Source organism: Ictalurus furcatus, chromosome 22 (assembly GCF_023375685.1).
Source record: "Ictalurus furcatus strain D&B chromosome 22, Billie_1.0, whole genome shotgun sequence".
In the NCBI taxonomy this organism is placed as follows: domain Eukaryota; kingdom Metazoa; phylum Chordata; class Actinopteri; order Siluriformes; family Ictaluridae; genus Ictalurus; species Ictalurus furcatus.
The window spans coordinates 13841175-13859653 of record NC_071276.1 but is presented as its reverse complement, the minus strand read 5'-3'; the positions used below and the strand labels follow the sequence as shown (position 1 = coordinate 13859653).

Below are 18479 nucleotides of genomic sequence, written 5' to 3'. Positions count from 1 at the left end.
ATAAAGAAACAGAAAGAGGAGGGTAGGGAGAAGGAGAGAGAAAAAAAATTGTGAAGAAATAAAGATGTAGACAGAGAGACATGGACAAAGGGAAATAGGGAAAGAAAAGAACAACTGGGAGGAAAAAAATAAGGCACTCCCAGGTTAGAAATATAATGAATATATTATTTAATAGACTCCTGAATGATAGATGCCATCATCTAGATGGACATGATCAATCACATATCAATACAAGGCAATTTATGAAGCCATATGAAGCCAGCAAGGTGATTTTTAAGGAGGAAAATTCAAATTGAAAAATGGTGTCTTAGATAAATACATAAAGTATGTGATGAGATTAAATAAAACCAGCAATGCTGTGCAAAATGAACAATTTATTAATTAAGAAAAAGTAGTTCCCAAAAAACATGAAAATATTACAGAGAATTCAGTGCCATTTAAGAAAGTAATATTAAGTATTAGACAGTATTTCAGATAAAAGCATCAACAAGGCGGTGTGCAGAGAACACCTGAGAGCCAAGAATCTGCAGAATTGTTTATTGCTACACATTTGCTTAGAATCAACTTGGTAGCTCCATCTGCACTTTATCAGGAACTGTAACAAGCTAAAGTTAGGCTAAAGTAAAAAAAAAAAAAAAAAGTTGAAACAGAAAAAAGAAACAAACACTATAATTACGAAATACTTGAAGACCAAATGTTTCTCCATCCATCTACAGCATGGATTTTTGGAAACATGGAGTAAGCAGCATCAGCAGTACACACCACACACTATACAATATTAATATTAAAGCTGCCGGTGCTTTAATTACAGTCTGTCAGATTGTGCACTTGATATAATGGTCAAAGATGGCAACGTGAAGATAGATGTCAGACTTAAGGGTCATTCTGGGTGATTGTTCACAAGGTGATGCCTGTGGAGTTAAAGAAAATTCATGATTTTAGACCATAGTTCTAATTAATCTGCTTGTACAATTAAGTTAAATTAACATAAATTTTTTAAAACAGATTTCTGATTTATATAAACATTGGTATTCCTATTAAATTGGTTGATATAAGTTTCAATAAAAAACCCTCCTGAGTGACTTGAAACATGAAACATTTTAAAGTTTAAGCTTTATAGGACCCCTTTAGGAAGACATGTCTGCTGCATGTACGCCAACACTTAAGAGGAGAAAGAAAGCAAACAAACAAGCAATTGGTTTGATTCTGGTTTATGACATTTTGTTGTTTTTGAACAAAAATTCCAAGCTCCACTCTAGAGGACTAATAAATGTGTATATATATAATCACTCAAACAGGTGGTATGATCAGAGACACTGTGCCACTTATCTGCAGCAATTAAAATAAAAATGTGAAAAATGAGGGAAAATCAAAACGACCAAACAAATCGGTGTTTCATGTGCCATTTTGTCAGCAGGAATGCATCTATATGGGCAATGAGGTCATGACTAGTAGGGGCCTGGGCTGGGTTCAGGGCGCTTGGGTGGTTTTGGCGTCTGGGTTTCTCAAGCCTTCCCTTCGTTTTTTAATAGCCGTCCTGGTCGGGGTGTGCTCGACCACAGGCACAATTTGCCTCTGCCATCTTGGCCTCAATGTGCGTTCAAAGCGGCCCGTCTGCAGCACTGCGTCTTTACTAAAATAGCCCGTCCTCGAAGTGCAGAGATGAAGAAACCAAAGTGGCACAGTGTTCCAGGCTGGAATTCACTGCACATTCTCCCATGTTTTATCAAACCAAACCAATGCGAATACGGGAAGGAAGCACCTATCTAAAGATCTTTCCCCAGTGCAATTATGTCTGGATTTAAATGTATTCATGCAGTGCAGGTTCATTTTTGAATCAAGAAGAGAGAGAACTACTGGATTCCATTGGATTGGCCAGAAATCACAGGATAATGCAGTGGCAGTCAATCTTGCTTTCAATCTGGGTGGTCTTATGACTCACTATGCTTTATGAACAAACTTCCACTTAAATGAATAACTTTTCCGTTCTTCTAAAGAGGAATCCTTGAAATGGAGGGGTATTTTATAAGAATTTCATATACAATTCTGTCAACCAATAAGTAACACAAGTAAAATGGCCAGTCTACCTATTATGTGATCAATAAAGGAGACCATAACTAATATCTCATTGTGTTGAAAGATAAGATGAAGTTTTCATTCATTTTCAGTAAGAATACTGGGCACAAAGTGAGAATACAAACCAAATGGGATATCACTAAATTGCATAGCACCATACACACACATATTCATGCCTAGAGGCATTTTAGCATAGCCAAGCCAACTACAGACATATTTATAGAATGTGGAAGGAACCAGAGAACCAGTATGAAACCCACGCAGAACACAGACACTAACCTGTGCTCAAGATCAAACCAGGGACCCTGAAGCTGCACTGCAGTGCCGTCAGTAAAGTTTGTTTGTAACGTCTCTATTATTTATGATTAATTCAACTATGAATGGCTTATAATAAATAAAGAAAGAAATGCTATACATACACTGATATACACTTAAAAATGATTAAGAAACACTCCTACCTGTGGGTCAACATTCACAATATTTCGGTCCTTCTTATTCATGAAGAGTACACCAGTTGTTGGGTGGTCAGCAATCACCTGGTAGTTTGCACTTTCACTTGAGGCTACTTCATTTGTTTTCCAGTTGTAGAAACTAAAAAAAAAATTGAATTGTAGGAAATAAATGTATTATTTAAATGTAGAAATTCAGCCATTTTTACTGTCATACTGTTATACTGTTTACTGTTATAAAATTAATGGAATGCTGAGCCCATTTTGGGGAAAACTGTAAACTGGATTGAACACTTAAAAGCTACATTTCCTAACTCTTATTTTTTACTGAATATATTTGAAAATACACATCCTGTTTATTTTCAATTATGACCTTTAGCCTCAAATTTGGGTGATATGTAAATAAATCAGCCAAGCCACAAGAAAATTCTGTAGCGATCACTTAAAAGTTAAACTGTGGCAGCCCAGTGACTTGGCAGCGAGAGAATCATTCTGTTATTGATGCACACAATGAACAGTAATACAGTGCACATTGGGACTTGGGTTCTGCCTGACAGTCTTGGGCATAGCTAGTGGTTCTTATCACTAGGTAAAGTACGGAAAGACAGTTGCTTGGCAGAAGCCGAGCTCCAAATGTCACACTTTAAAAAGAAGCGGTGGGTTGGACAAGTGGATTTCAGCTATTCCTAAGCAACAGTCTGTCGTCCAAGATCAACCAGTGAACTCAGGGAGGATGAGATTTAGAAAAATAAGGGAGAGGCACATTGAAAGAGCAAGCACATATTAAGCAAGTATCCTAGATCATGATAACACTTTGGAACCTGGCCAATGCATGATGCATTTTGATATGTTGCTTAAATGTGCAATATGTTGTTAACAACAGATGTAAAGATCCTGACCTTAAAGGGATAAATCACAGAACTCAAGCACTCATAAACTCAAATGATGTCCACATTTGGCTGATTGTTAAGACTCTGGTGGATTGATTTCAGTAGCAGTCTCTGGACAAGCATAAAGATGCATGATACATCTGCATCATGATCACATAAATGTTGTCTACATCACAGCATTAAACATGAGCACAAAATATATTGAATCTATTAGATCAATAAAAAGCAAACAAATGAGCATGAGCACATAATAGGCCTATTTATTTTATGATTCTGCAAATGTTTATCTAAGAGGAAGTGTAACCTAAAATTAAAGGCAAAATATCTGTTTGCAACTGGTATCCCAGCATACTTGGACCTGTTTCATTTTCCACACCCAACATTAACAAATCCACCTAAGAGTTCATCATTCCTCTCCTCAGATGGCCTCATCCTGTTAAATCCATATGCTACATCCATATGGCTGTAAAATTTTTGAAATATCTCCAATTTATCACCATGGCTTTGACAGACACAATGCAAAGAAAGTGTGAGTGGAAGAAACAGAGATGTGGCCTTAAGGTTGCCTCTATGCTCCTCCTAAACTGACCAGAAACCATGGAGCCGTGGCCAGCACCAAAGCAAACAAAGTGTGCCTTAAACGAAAAGACAGGGAAATAGGAACTAAACAAAATGTAATGGACTGAATTAAACATCCTCGGAGGATCCCTGCCTGCCATCCTGTGTCGGGGGAAAGACCTTTCTGCCTTCACTTGTGGTCAGTCTACATGGGGACTGCCTTTACAGTGCACATGGCAGGCTTTAACACTAGAGCCTACAGTGAAGGAAAGAAGTATTTGGTCCCCTGCTGATTTTGTACGTTTGCCCACTGACAAAGAAATGATCAGTCTATAATTTTAATGGTAGGTTTATTTGAACAGTGAGAGACAGAATAACAACAAGAAAATCCAGAAAAACGCATGTCAAAAATGTTATAAATTGATTTGCATTTTAATGAGGGAAATAAGTATTTGACCCCCTCTCAATCATAAAGATTTCTGGCTCCCAGGTGTCTTTTATACAGGTAACGAGCTGAGATTAGGAGCACACTCTTAAAGGGAGTGCTCCTAATCTCAGCTTGTTACCTGTATAAAAGACACCTGTCCACAGAAGCAATCAATCAATCAGATTCCAAACTCTCCACCATGGCCAAGACCAAAGAGCTCTCCAAGGATGTCAGGGACAAGATTGTAGACCTACACAAGTCTGGAATGGGCTACAAGACCATTGCCAAGCAGCTTGGTGAGAAGGTGACAACAGTTGGTGCGATTATTCGCAAATGGAAGAAACACAAAAGAACTGTCAATCTCCCTTGGCCTGGGGCTCCATGCAAGATCTCACCTCGTGGAGTTGCAACGATCATGAGAACAGTGAGGAATCAGCCCAGAACTACATGGGAGGATCTTGTCAATGATCTCAAGGCAGCTGGGACCATAGTCCCCAAGAAAACAATTGGTAACACACTACGCCGTGAAGGACTGAAATCCTGCAGCGCCCGCAAGGTCCCCCTGCTCAGGAACGCACATATACATGCCCGTCTGAAGTTTGCCAATGAACATCTGAATGATTCAGAGAACAACTGGGTGAAAGTGTTGTGGTCAGATGAGACCAAAATGGAGCTCTTTGGCATCAACTCAACTCGCCGTGTTTGGAGGAGGAGGAATGCTGCCTATGACCCCAAGAACACCATCCCCATAGTCAAACATGGAGGTGGAAACATTACGCTTTGGGGGTGTTTTTCTGCTAAGGGGACAGGACAACTTCACCGCATCAAAGGGACGATGGACGGGGCCATGTACCGCCAAATCTTGGGTGAGAACCTCCTTCCCTCAGCCATTGAAAATGGGTCGTGGACGGGTATTCCAGCATGACAATGACCCAAAACACACGGCCAAGGCAACAAAGGAGTGGCTCAAGAAGAAGCACATTAAGGTCCTGGAGTGGCCTAGCCAGTCTCCAGACCTTAATCCCATACAAAATCTGTGGAGGGAGCTGAAGGTTCGAGTTGCCAAACGTCAGCCTCGAAACCTTAATGACTTGGAGAAGATCTGCAAAGAGGAGTGGGACAAAATCCCTCCTGAGATGTGTGCAAACCTGGTGGCCAACTACAAGAAACGTCTGACCTCTGTGATTGCCAACAAGGGTTTTGCCACCAAGTACTAAGTCATGTTTTGCAGAGGGGTCAAATACGTATTTCCCTCATTAAAATGCAAATCAATTTATAACATTTTTGACATGCGTTTTTCTGGATTTTTTTTTTTGTTGTTATTCTGTCTCTCACTGTTCAAATAAATCTACCATTAAAATTATAGAATGATCATTTCTTTGTCAGTGGGCAAACGTACAAAATCAGCAGGGGATCAAATACTTTTTTCCCCTCACTGTAGGTTCTATGGGGCAAATACAATGATGCATGAAATCATAAGTTTAACCCATGCTCGATTTGTAGTCTGGATCAAACATCCTAGTGCCGGTTAATGTCCTGGATGGTCTACTTTGATTTTACAAAGAGAAAGGAAAGTCTTTCTGTTTCTCCATATGGTTTTGAATGTATACATAATGAAAATGATCTGGCAAGAAGAGTAGAACTGGAGATTCATTGGCACTTCCTCTTTTTTAGAATAAGGTTTGACAGTGTTTTTGTGTCTATTTATACTGAAACGCCATCTAGCAATTAACATTTTTGGGTTCACCACTTTTATGCACTGGTGAACCACTTACTTTTGGGTTGAAGCAACAGGACAGATGTGAGATATTTTAACAGAGAACATGAAAAGATGGGCAAAATAGTGTTCCCAAGCCTTAAAGTTTTCAAGTTGGATAGAGCTACAAGACTGGACAGTCACTCAGAGATTTTCATCCCTTCGTTTTGTGACAGAAACATAAGCAATGCAGCACTTATATTTCACTTTTTTCTTGAAGGGATGTCACCTATCAACATAAAAAAAATTCATCCACAATGGAGATGACACTGCACCCATGCTGCCTTGAAAATTTGTGAAAAATCAACATCAGCATTAAACTAAAAAGAACAAAACGGAAGCATGTGCTCACGCTTATTATATTAAATGATGCCTCACACTGCATAGCGTTTTGTGTTCAGATTCTCTCAACTTTTAGAAAAGGCAGACAAATCCTACAGTCTATCATTTTTGTGTGTGTCTCAAATCACATGATCTGAGGTAGTAAACCATAGTAGGACATTGGATCATAAAATTTAACCCAAAATAAAAGAGATTAATACAGAATAAATTCCTACACTACCATATACAACAGAGATTTTAAAACTAGCATTCAGAAAAAGCTGGAAATTATAAATATTCATCAGAAATATTTTCAATCTTATCAACCCCAAATGAAAACACTGCTCTCATATTTTTCAAATATCTGCCTTTTCAAAAATATTCTACCTACATAGTGTTACATGTGACATGTCAAAGATTTACGGACAATGCTAACCTGAAAACCTGTGAGTTTATTCCTGGGCTTATCTCAGGTCTACTCATGTTAAAAGTTAGTAAAATAGGAGGGCAGTGCACATATTTTTAAATCTGCAAAGTTGAGCAACAGGTGCACTGCAGGAATGCAGCACGGATGGACACAGAAAGGGTTTGGCCAAGGAGACACCTTGAAAAATTTCTACAGTTAAAAATTTTCAAGTACAATAATGTCTATATGGACTTCGTTCTTGTGTTTGGATGTGCATACACACAAATGCTGCACATGCAGGCAAACACTAATACACAAAGACATACTTGTGTATGCCAGAAATTGTGGTAAAATCGGATACACCAAAAGAGGCAATGCTTCTAAACAGCTGTCAGAGTGATCATTGTGGGATAAACATAGGAGATGGTAGAGGAAACTGACCGTGAATTGTATACGTTGCGTTTTGGACTTAACTAAAACACGAATTGACATTTTGGAGTCTGCAATATTCTGCATAAAATTTTTTTGAGTAAAGCATGTATTCAGGATTGGTGCATAATAAAGGCTGGTAAGACAAAACAAACATTTTTTGTCACAAAGCTGAGCCTTTCATGAACATTACATCCTATCATAACCATAACATCCTATAATGTGGGTGTATCACACAATGTCTCTTCTTTTGTCTCTTTAACAACACATGTTCCTTGCACTTACAACAGTCTGAAAATGTCTTCAGCTGGTGGTCAGATTTTTTTTTTTAGCTCTATTTTTTATGATGAGGGGGATGGAGTCCAACTTGTGGCGTGGAGTTGTGCATCTGTACGGGAAGAACTCATCTGCTCCATGTTACCAGCGACCGCAAGCACTGGCTGTTATTTTTCCCGCGAGAGGAAGAGGAAGAAAGAGAGAGAGAGAGAGAGAAGGGGGTTGGGTTGTCCAGGCCTATGTTATAATACACTCAATTCCTTTGCTTACACTGTTTAGAGTTGGGAGTATGCTTGAGTGTGTGTGCATCCTGAAGTAGTTCAGGTGTGGACATCACTGAATACAGCTCACACGGAACATTTTACATAACAAAAATCCTATTCCGAGGTCAAAATATTTGTCTTTAATTTAGCAGAGCATGTAAACTATAAACTATAAAAATAACAAATTTTCACTTAGATTAAAAAATGTTTTCACAGAGGTATACACTATTTTTTTTTACCATTCAAGAGCTGCCAGAAAGCTTGCATAGGTCTGCAAGTGTGCAACTAACGTTCAATTTGTCATTTTTTTTTTGTCATAACACAACTGAAAATCTTATGTAAAGATCTAAAATGTTTGTGTCCAATATATGCACACAAGAGACATGCTCTCTCGCTCACGCATACAAACAATTACCAATTTTCATGGGATTTCTAAACATCTGAAATTGATAAGCTTTGCCACTGGCTAGGCACATGTCTAATATGCAATGGCTCAAATGAATCATTGCCTGCATTTAAAAATTCCTTGGCAGTGAACAATTGAATTGAACATAGAACATTAGTTTATAATGCCCAACACATTGTGATGACTCACTTGTGACTTCTGAAAGTGTTTAATATGTTTATTTGAAATATGTGCTTGAAGGGTGACCTGATGAACACGCAGCACCACCCAGAACTACTGTGCCAGTCAAACATATTCTAAAATTGTGATACAGACAATATATCCTGGAATAGATTGGTGTTTGGATTGTGTTTTTTGGACTGAACCATGGCAAATGTGAAATTCAGAAAAGTCAATTCACCCTATGACTATGTCTGTTTTTGATTTGTGAACCTGTTTTTATTATTTATGATAGGTGTTTGTTTATTGTGTATTGTGTAACCAAGCAACGTTTTCCATTTTGCAAACCTTGCACAGCTTAAATCTGTGTTTTGTGTATTTGTGATAATATCTATCAACTTATAATAATGTCATTTATAAACCGTCTAGTGTCAAGTGTATTAACAAATTTCAACTGAAGCTACTAATATTAAGCTTTTTTTCATATATTTCCCTTATCATGGACTACTAGAAAACTGCCAAATAAGTTGAACACAAGAATAATTAGCATTAAGTTTGTGTCTTGTGGGTGTACATCCACAACTGTTGTCGCACAACTGTAGGGGTGAACACAGGGAGGAACTAAAGTTGCGAAACTAGAGGATTCTGGAGTAATAGATTGATGTATTCTAATGACGTACTGTATATAGAATAGATGGCTTTGGACTGCAATTACCACGAACAGTTTTGCACTCCATCAGTTGATAACTTCAACAAAACAGACTTCATGTGAAAACCATAATGAATTTCTGGGTCATACAATTGCACTTTTTGACCATGCAGTACACACTTATAGAAGGGAATTATTTATAATTGCACACTCTGAAGTCATCCAGATGATGATGGGCTTTCTTTTGAATCTGGTGCCTCTCAAGGTTTCTTCCTCATGTCATCTCAGGGAGGTTTTCCTTGCCATCATCGCCTCTGGCTTGCTCATTATGGATACATTTATAAAGTTAAAACTTACATCCTGATATTAGATATTTCTGTAAAGCTGTTTTGTGACAATGACCATTGTTAAAAGCGCTATAAAAACTGAATTGAATGGAATACCCATGCCATTGGCTTGTTCCAAGGAATTCACTAGAACCAATTGTTTGGCTTTGATGCTTTACCACATTATACCTCATTTGCACAGAATTGAGAAAACCTCAATTCAAATGTTGATTGTTGCTTTGTTAACATGTCAGTTGCAGCTTTTAATGGAATTGCAGCTCCATGTTGCACACTTAAATGCAAAATGAACAACTACCTGACAGATTTCTTATGTGTCTTCTGTTCTTTGAGAAATTCAGCTCTGAATATCTAATAATCTACAAATTGGAAGAATACATTATTGATTGCTTAGTCAATCATATTCTCATCTTAAAGACACACCCCATCAGGAAACATTCCAGAGAAGTCTATACTTTCTACGATTCCTGTATAGAATCTACTTTAGTGTTATGTGTTGAAGTGCTGATGTTTCTTAGGTTATATATTTGAAGGTTTAACCATAACCATTACTAATAAATAGTAGCTACCAAAGGTTAATTTAAGCAAGTAACAATACAATTAGGCTTACCTTAAGTCAGTTGGTTGTGGCAAAAGTCTTTTTTTCCCACTGAAATATGGTTCAAAGTCTTCACATTTGAGTCTGTGGGCATAGTCTATATACCCAGATATTTCCTGTCCACAAGCACTGCGGTCCCTTATGAAAATTATGGACTGCAAGAAAAAAGCACATAAATAAATAATATTGAGCAGAATATGACAAAAGCTGATGAACTAGCAAAGCAGTGGAGCTGAAAAGTATCTGTCACAAATATACAATCAACGAATATGCACAACACAAATCATCTCATAAGCCAGTCCACTTTCAGTAACAACAACAAAAAAATGATGGTGTGATGTCAATCAGGAAGAATATTCTTAAAACTCTTGCCAGAAATATTAATAAATTATTTGAAAAGGAATAAAGCAGGACTTGGTTCAGAGTTAGAATAAAAATTCTGAAGAAGATGACAGCAAAAGATGAAACAGCAAAGGTTTTAAGCAAATTTGATATCAAAGATAATCCTTTTAAAATAGAGGGTAGACACAATGCATTCAGCAGTTTAAAAACATTCAGTGGTTATTTTGTCTAGATGATAATGATGAAAGAATGACTTCCAATAACATATGCTGTGAATAGGAGCTTTGTTTTGGCTTGTCTGTTTACCTCAATGTGAGAGGGTTACACTTCTCCTGTGAATCCTCCCCTCCACCCAACAACACTCCAGTCACTGATATCACATTTGTATTTCTGTCTGAACTCTGGCCATCTGTGTGATTTCCTTACATGTGTGGGATAAAAGTAAGATAACTGGTACCGCAGACTTAAAAAAAGAAATGAGCTCCTCTTTATATACTTTAAACAGATGCTATCAGGTTCACAGCTGCCCAGAGGCCGGCGATCTACCTTATCTGTGGCTTCTGCACTCCCTTGAAAAGAAATTATCAGACGGGGGATAAGAAATACAGTGGGAAGAACAAGGCAAGTGGATCGTCTTACGATTTCAGAAAAGTGAATCAAAACCCTTCGGCCCACAGCTACCATCACCCTCATAACTCGAGTCAAAGTAATAAAACAAAAGCATAGCTCAAAGGAACTGCCTAGTTCCACCATGTAGTTTCGGAGAACAGGTGTTCTCCCTTTAGAAGGACTTGAAGAGATTTTTGTACTAGTATTTGCTACAGTAAAACTAAGATCTTTCTTTTAGAAGTAAATAACTGTAAGGCTGTTTATGTGTTTGGCCTGAATACTGTGCCCTGGATCAATTCTAGGCTTAGAATATTTGGGGAAAAGGAGTCATCATTGCAGCTTTGTTTTCACTTAAACAAATTCTTTCAGAATTACAAACAAATTAGACAGCTAATATACCACTTATGCTATATGCAGAATCTTTGCAATATAAAAAATAACAAGCACAGCCATGCTATATTCTTAGAAATATTATTTAACTAATGTACAATTTATTTAGTGTTTTTTAATTTTTTTTTAACTTTTCCTCAAACCTTATCAGTGGTTTGGATGAACTGAACTTTCAACTGAGGTTGCTAGCTTAAAGCCTTTACAGAAATAATCCCTTGTTGTAGGGATTGTAGTCACTTGAATTTTTAATGCTTTGTGTACTAGATTTATGTAGAAGGCTCTTAATATTATCTGCTGAAGATCACATGCCTTTCAGTGCAGTTGTGAAGCTTGAAATTGGAACCTGTGACCACACCCAGGTTTGAAAACAGCTTTCATACAAGACCAAATGAATCAAGCTCAATATAAACGGACTCTGTTCAAGTTGTACCTACTATATTTGTAGCTATGGAATTAATTCCAGAAAGCATCGTCTTTCTAAAAGCTTGAACATTTTATGGACAAAAGATATGGATGAATCATACTGTATTGGGCAGGGTGCAACAAGAGATTGACCATAACTGCTTCCTAATAACACACATGCATTATCACTGCATGCATTATTTTCTGATAAGTGTTACTATCAATATCAAATATTTCATGATTATTTGGCTGATATGTTTTAACAAAGCACAGACAGATTGACACCAGCAAAATTATCATGTATTGTTAGGTTTCATAGATTTTTTTAACTCCAAAGCAAAGATGGCTATAAAGCATGATTACAAATGGACCACTGTACTTATTAAATATCCAGTGGCTATGGACTCTTCTGGATAAGGAGGTTCCCAGCCTTTGTTTTTGGCAAAGCATTGAAAACCTTTAACATCCACCCCTCAGAAACTCTGGGCAGAGCAATGAAAAATGACTGAATGGCAAGCGCCTTTCTCTGTGTAGGGAATTTCCATGGACTCATTTTATCTCTGAGGTGAGCATCAGGGTGGAACAAGACAGCAGTGCAGAAGTGTTCTTTCACAGCAACATTCAGGCCTGCTGGTATAATCCCCTTCTATCCCACCACCTCGCAATAGGAACAATCATACAGTGTCAGGAAGGCTTGTGCAGGTGTCTGAGGGTGTCAGCTGCTCTCTGTTTATTATTGGTGGGCTGTGCTTTAGGAGGAATCCCAGGCCATCACTAACAACTGTGTAAATTTGTTGGGGTAATGAAAACATGGCCTGGATGACAGGAATGTTTGAGGTCCTATTCCATTTTTGGCAGGCTCACTCCTTGTCCCTCTTTAGGTGTTCCTTTTGGAAAGGGGGGGGGGGCTTATTTGACTTGGAAGTGACTTCACACAGTAGGACTTGTGTAATAGATGCAGCAGTGAAACCAGATGTGCTGAGGTGTGCTGCTTCTGTTGGGATCAAACAGAATTCCACTTGCTTAGGATGCAAAACTGATACTCAACTTTATTGTAGAATTTCAATTAAGGTTAGCATAATGATCAATTGAAAACACGTTATGACACATTAGTACTTGTTGGAAAGTAAGAAAAAAGAAATGACAACAGTTATAGGTTAAATGTGACTGTTAGGTTCTATGAATTCTGCATTATAATGATGCATTGTACAAATTTAACAGGTGTCCACTATTAAAATTTGATATCTTGCCAAATGACAGGATGTTCAGTCAGGTACCTTATTATTATCAAAGAACTGAGATATAAAAAAAAGTGGAAAAAAGTCCACAACATGTTTCCACACTGCATCAACATTAGTTCCACTAAAGCTCTGGTCTTTGCTTACTTAATGCACCACATACCCACCATTGAAGCTTACTGAATTTGAAATTCTTCAGATGTCCTAAACTCATTATTTTTTTTACAATTCAATTCAAGTGAATATTTGCCACATTTATTGGGCAAAAACTTCAAAAACACTGCAAACAAAGCACTGTGAAGCTAATTAATTAAAGCTGACAGTGATGGCAGGCATTGCAGGACTAGCAATGGACCCTTATACATAGCTTAATACTGAAGATCTTCTATTAAATATATTGCTAGCTCACAGTGAGGACTATATCATTTTCATTCTGCTTACAGTATATTTCCTTTGTGTTTTATGTAGCCTATGGGAGTGTTGCAATAGAATGATGTAGTACTTTTTGTGCAATAAATTTCTTCTGTATGCATTTTAACACTTTTCCAGGACTGTAAAAACTCCATGTGATAATAAGTTAAAAGCCGTGGTTAGTTTTGCAGGTGCCTGCATTTTTTTTACTTGTGCTATAGTTTTAGCTCTTCAATCGGTCAGTGAATTATTACCAGTGTCCTCTTGCAGTTCTCTTAATCTGCATCAAATTAATCAGACCTGGCAAATGTTTTTTATCTTACTTTAATGGCTTTGACGGACCTCTGCATGTGTGTGCAGTATGGAGGAAAATAATCAAAAGATGCTGCTTCCTTTCACTTATAATCATAGGGTGTGTCCCAAGACAGATGTCTTGGCACAAGGTAAAAAATGTGAAAAAAAAAATATGACTTTAGCTGTACCAAGAAGCTGCTTGCATGGCTGGGTGGTTAGCTGTTTCAATCTGTATTTACTTTACTTTAGGTACTTCTTAGCATTGTGTGATCAAACACCGCTTAAGAAACAATGAAAGAAAGAATGCATAGAGAGTAAACAAAACAAGACTTGTTATCTATGGAAATCAAATTTGAAACAGGTTGTGGAACTATGGTTGGATTTTTTGGCAAACTGCAGATTTAGGGGTTGTGTTGTGCTGTGTGGTCACCAGTAGCCCAGCATGTGTTACAAAGATGCAAGAAAAAGAAGAGAAGAGCAAAAAAATGGGAGGAGAGAGGGGATTAGAAGATTTGTTTACCCATGTGTTCAGCATCTCTGTGGCTTAGGTGTTTGTGCAGGGAAGCAAACAAAACAAGGCCAGGTGTCCTCTTATCCCTTGTCCACATGCCAAATGTCCAATAATCAAACGTGAGATGTGACAGAACAACTGTACTGTAGCTGTAGCTGTGTTGGTCAATCAGCCTGGCATACAGCTCAGAGCTGGACTGTGTTGGTCCTTGTTGTTTTGCAGAAGTTGCCAGCAGAGCTAAAACCACAAAATAAGTGGTTTTGCGAACCCACATACATCAAATTAAAAGGCACTGAAAATCAGAAATGTTCTCCAGTTTTTTGTTTCATTTTTCAAGGTTTAAGATTTAAACCTGAAACCTACACAAACCTCTTCTTATCTTAATTTTTTTCTTAGATTGCTTCCATTACAGTTCTGGATAATGTCTCTTCCTTCCAGCTTAATCAGGAAAGCATAAGGACAGCCCTGTAAAAACCTGTATGTTGCTAACAGATCTTAAAACCACAGTGCATTGGGAGTAAAGGAAAGAGCAGCTCCACATTCTGCCATATGGAAATAATGGAAAGAAATGAAGTCACTTCAGATCTGCTGCACCATAAAAGATTGTTGCAACATCGTATTCCATGCTAAGTGCACTCAGTGCTGGGTTTTCTGTAAATAAAACTAGTTTAAATGCATGCTGGTGATAGGTGACTACAAATGCCAATAGCTACTCATCCATTTGATCATTATCCCTGACCAAGAAGCAGCTGGCTTTGTGAGGCCCCATGAGGTGGGTGCCCTGTGGGATGGACAAACTAATAAGACTTCTGCTGTTGTCTCAATCCGTAATGAGGAGGAGGAAGAAAAAAAAGAGGAGGGTGAGAATCTATTGCCAGAGCAGAAGTACTTTTGCCATTCACCTGATGCATAGACTTGTCATTTCACAAGTAAGACCCCTTAGATTCTAACAACCTTGGGTGATCAGGAAAAGTAGGTAAAAAACTCAAATCACCTTTTAATAGTTTGCTTTTTGTCTTCTTCTTTTTAATTATTATTATTTTTTTTTACAACAGCATTAGGATTTATCATCAAACCTCACTAACAGAGTAAGCCTGAATATCTGGCCCAGTGTATAGAGAAGAAATGGATTTGCTACAGTTATAGATTAAGGTAGGCTTTTTCTACATACTATTAATATCTATTCACTATAAAGTCACCTTAAACTAAAAAGAATAAAAATGTCTAAATATTAAACATGCGTGTGCAGACTGATCAAAGTGTGAAAATGATCACTGAAATGCTTGCCACATTCTTTTAAGAAACACATGGGTGAAAACCTTGTTGGAAAATGTGAGTTAATTTTGAGCATTATAAATTATACAAGCCTATCATGTTCCAGCGTGCAAGTATTGGCCAAGCAACACCAGTTTAACAGTGAAAGGGGGTTGAAACATGTAGAGCTTGCAGAGTTTCCAAACAGCATATTCAAATAATCTGGATTTCTTTATGCAGGTATAAATATGCAGCAATTCTTCTGTGCCTTCTTCTGTTGTCTAATGGCATCTTTCTCTAGAAATGCTAAATTAAGCTATTTGTTCCCCAGTCAATATTATATATATAAAGTTCAATGAAACAGCAATTGAAATCATGCAAAAATAAGAGATTAGTCGCTTTTTGTTAATTTTGACACTGTGTCAGGTGGGAAAGCAGGATATACTTTTCCTGTAGAAAGACAAAATAGCTTCTGCCTGGAGGAAAATAAAAGGTCTTGAAATACATATAGAAAAACCTATAAAAACATATATTACTGAATTATATCAAGAATTACAGGGTCAAAACCTTTGGCACCAATGACAAAAACACAAATCAGTCAAGCCTAGATTTCCTACACTGATTCAACCAAACATAGACATGGCTTTCCTTTTTCCACATACTTTTGGCTTGCAAATTACTTATGGGAAAGAAAATTTTAAGTTTAGCTCAGACATGTGCAAAGTACCTCAGCTATTGGGAGACAAAGGGACTTCCATATTTGTGAAGCTGCTAGAGACTTTTCCAAAGAATGACATACATGGATTGCAGGCTCATCCATTTGACCTTTTTTCCATGTCATAACTTTTTTATGCTTCTGAGTCACTGTAGATTTTTACACTATACTAGGAAAACAAACCAAGCAGTACTGTTGCAGTAGCAGTAGATCAAGCAGTAGTAGTAGATGGGATTGCCACACATAGCACATAGAGTAACACAAAGCACAAAGTAGCTGTGTCTTCGTGTCTTCTGTGTTCGCCAGGCTCAACTGTGTATCTTCACCACTTGCATTTCAGTTCACAAAGACTCGAAAAGCTTTCCTGGCTACAATGTTTAACTTTACATACCCTACTATGACGGGGCATCCCAAGTTTCCACAATTGAGTTGGACTTCCTGATATGAAACTAGACTTTTGAGCAAATGAAGGAAATGACATTGTCATTATTAGAAGAGTTCACTGTCTGCACAGGAGAGTAATGCAAAGCAAAGCAAAGCTGAGGTTAACCAGGCCTGAATAAAACATGTAGAACTGTTCCATGTCAAAGCATGAAAAAACTTCAACTTCTCACCAACCGGAGTGTGTAAAGGTGAAGGTCACTGGGAATCATCAGAGTTTTAAACTTGTCATTTTAACCAGATATTATCCTAAGTGTATGAGTTATCATTCATTAAAAAAGCTCATTACAATAGCATTTCTAATCACTGATGTAAACTTGTATCATTGTATCCTCCTTAAACCAACATGAGCTCACAAATATGAAGTCAAAGTATGCTCTCTTTGATGTTGTAGTTACTCACTTGAAAAACAATTTATTTCACACCAGATTTATCAGATGCAAGGGGCAGAGACTTTTTATTCCCATCTAGGAGATTACCAGAAGGCTGAAAGCCTACATGAACTACATCCTTGCTTCTGCAGGTGCACTTGAGCAGCACCTGAGCCCTGGGATTTGTCAAGAGCATTTTATCAAGATGGGAAGGCTTGTGAAGGCGATTGTGTGCCGTAAAAGTTAGATTTATTCATTATTGCCTGCCTTGATTTTGCGTAGGATGATTCGGACCAGCACTCTCGCTGATTTACAGCCAAGAAATCCAACCTGGAGTTGTAGTTAAATACAACTTTGTTTTCTTTAATAAAATAAAGGCAGCAGTTAAGAATGACACTTCAGGATTTGCTTTTTGTTTTTAGTCTGGAACATCTGTTGAGTGATTGCAACATTTTTAAAAATGAAGAGTTGAAAATGAAGTTCTTACCACAGTTAAATCCAGCATTAACGATATCTCACGACAAGTGAATCACTTGCTACTAAAACATAACATCCTATGGTTACAACCACCCACAACAACCAGCCTGAATGAATAAGGAAGGTTTATGTGAAAATCAACCTTCTCAAATTCCTTGGTCAGACATAAAAGGTCTGCCACATCCAACTTTATTTTGCAGTGTACTCCCTTCCTGTTATTTAAGAGGGATGTTTTAAATTGAGTAAGGGGCAAATAAATGTGGCACATAGGTATTCATTGAGAGTAATAAAAAAGTCTCAAAGAATGGGTGCCTCGCTAACTTAAAAAGTGCAGCTTGGGGTTTGCTGCAGCTGGACGGCACATCGGGTGACTCCCTTTGACATTCCTTTCATTATTCTCACCCACAGACAGAGCGAGAGAGAGGAGAGAGAGATAGAGAGAGTGAGAAAAAGAATGAGCTGTGCAACTAAGAACAGGTTTTCTACCAATGGCAATAAACAGAGGCAGTTTAATTTATTTTAGCTAGCCAAAGAGATATGGTAGAAATGTGTGCATAGTCTGCACCATTTCGTATTGCTTTGACGTTTTCTTGTTACACTTAAGCTGTCAGAACATATATGTGAGCTGTGAAAGCTGTGAAGTGATTATCTTAGCCAAACCTCTAAGAAAATATAGTTGCATTAATTCAAAATAAAACCTGATATGTTGGATAATTACCATAATACTGAATTATTATGGCTAATGTCTCAAGGTCATTAGAATGGCATGAATTTTCAAATATACACTTTGTAATCCTACGTCCTGTTTAAAAAAAGCTATTTAATATATCCTAATGCATTGCAATCATGATAATTACACAGTGCCTCTGGCCTGAACAAACCAAGCCTCCTGTAATTAGGAGGGACAGTCCCAAATGTGCTGTGATAACATTCCTGCCCCTGTGAACACTGGAATTTTGGGACAATCTTCTCTTTTCTTCTGCCCTACTGACTCAGGCTTTGAGATCTATTCTTCAT

General features: G+C 37.6%; 1 protein-coding gene across 1 annotated transcript in view; it reads right to left on the bottom strand.

The window, feature by feature from the left end:
- Positions 1 to 357: 357 nt before the first annotated feature.
- cfap299 (cilia and flagella associated protein 299) overlaps positions 358 to 18479 on the bottom strand; it is a 60520-nt gene continuing 42398 nt past the window's right edge. The window contains exons 4-6 of the mRNA XM_053654055.1: positions 10020 to 10162; positions 2535 to 2667; positions 358 to 911 (exon numbers count right to left, since the gene is read on the bottom strand). Of these exons, the coding sequence (XP_053510030.1) occupies positions 816 to 911; positions 2535 to 2667; positions 10020 to 10162 (372 nt within the window). The 3' untranslated portion in view covers positions 358 to 815. The remainder of the gene's footprint in view (positions 912 to 2534; positions 2668 to 10019; positions 10163 to 18479) is intronic.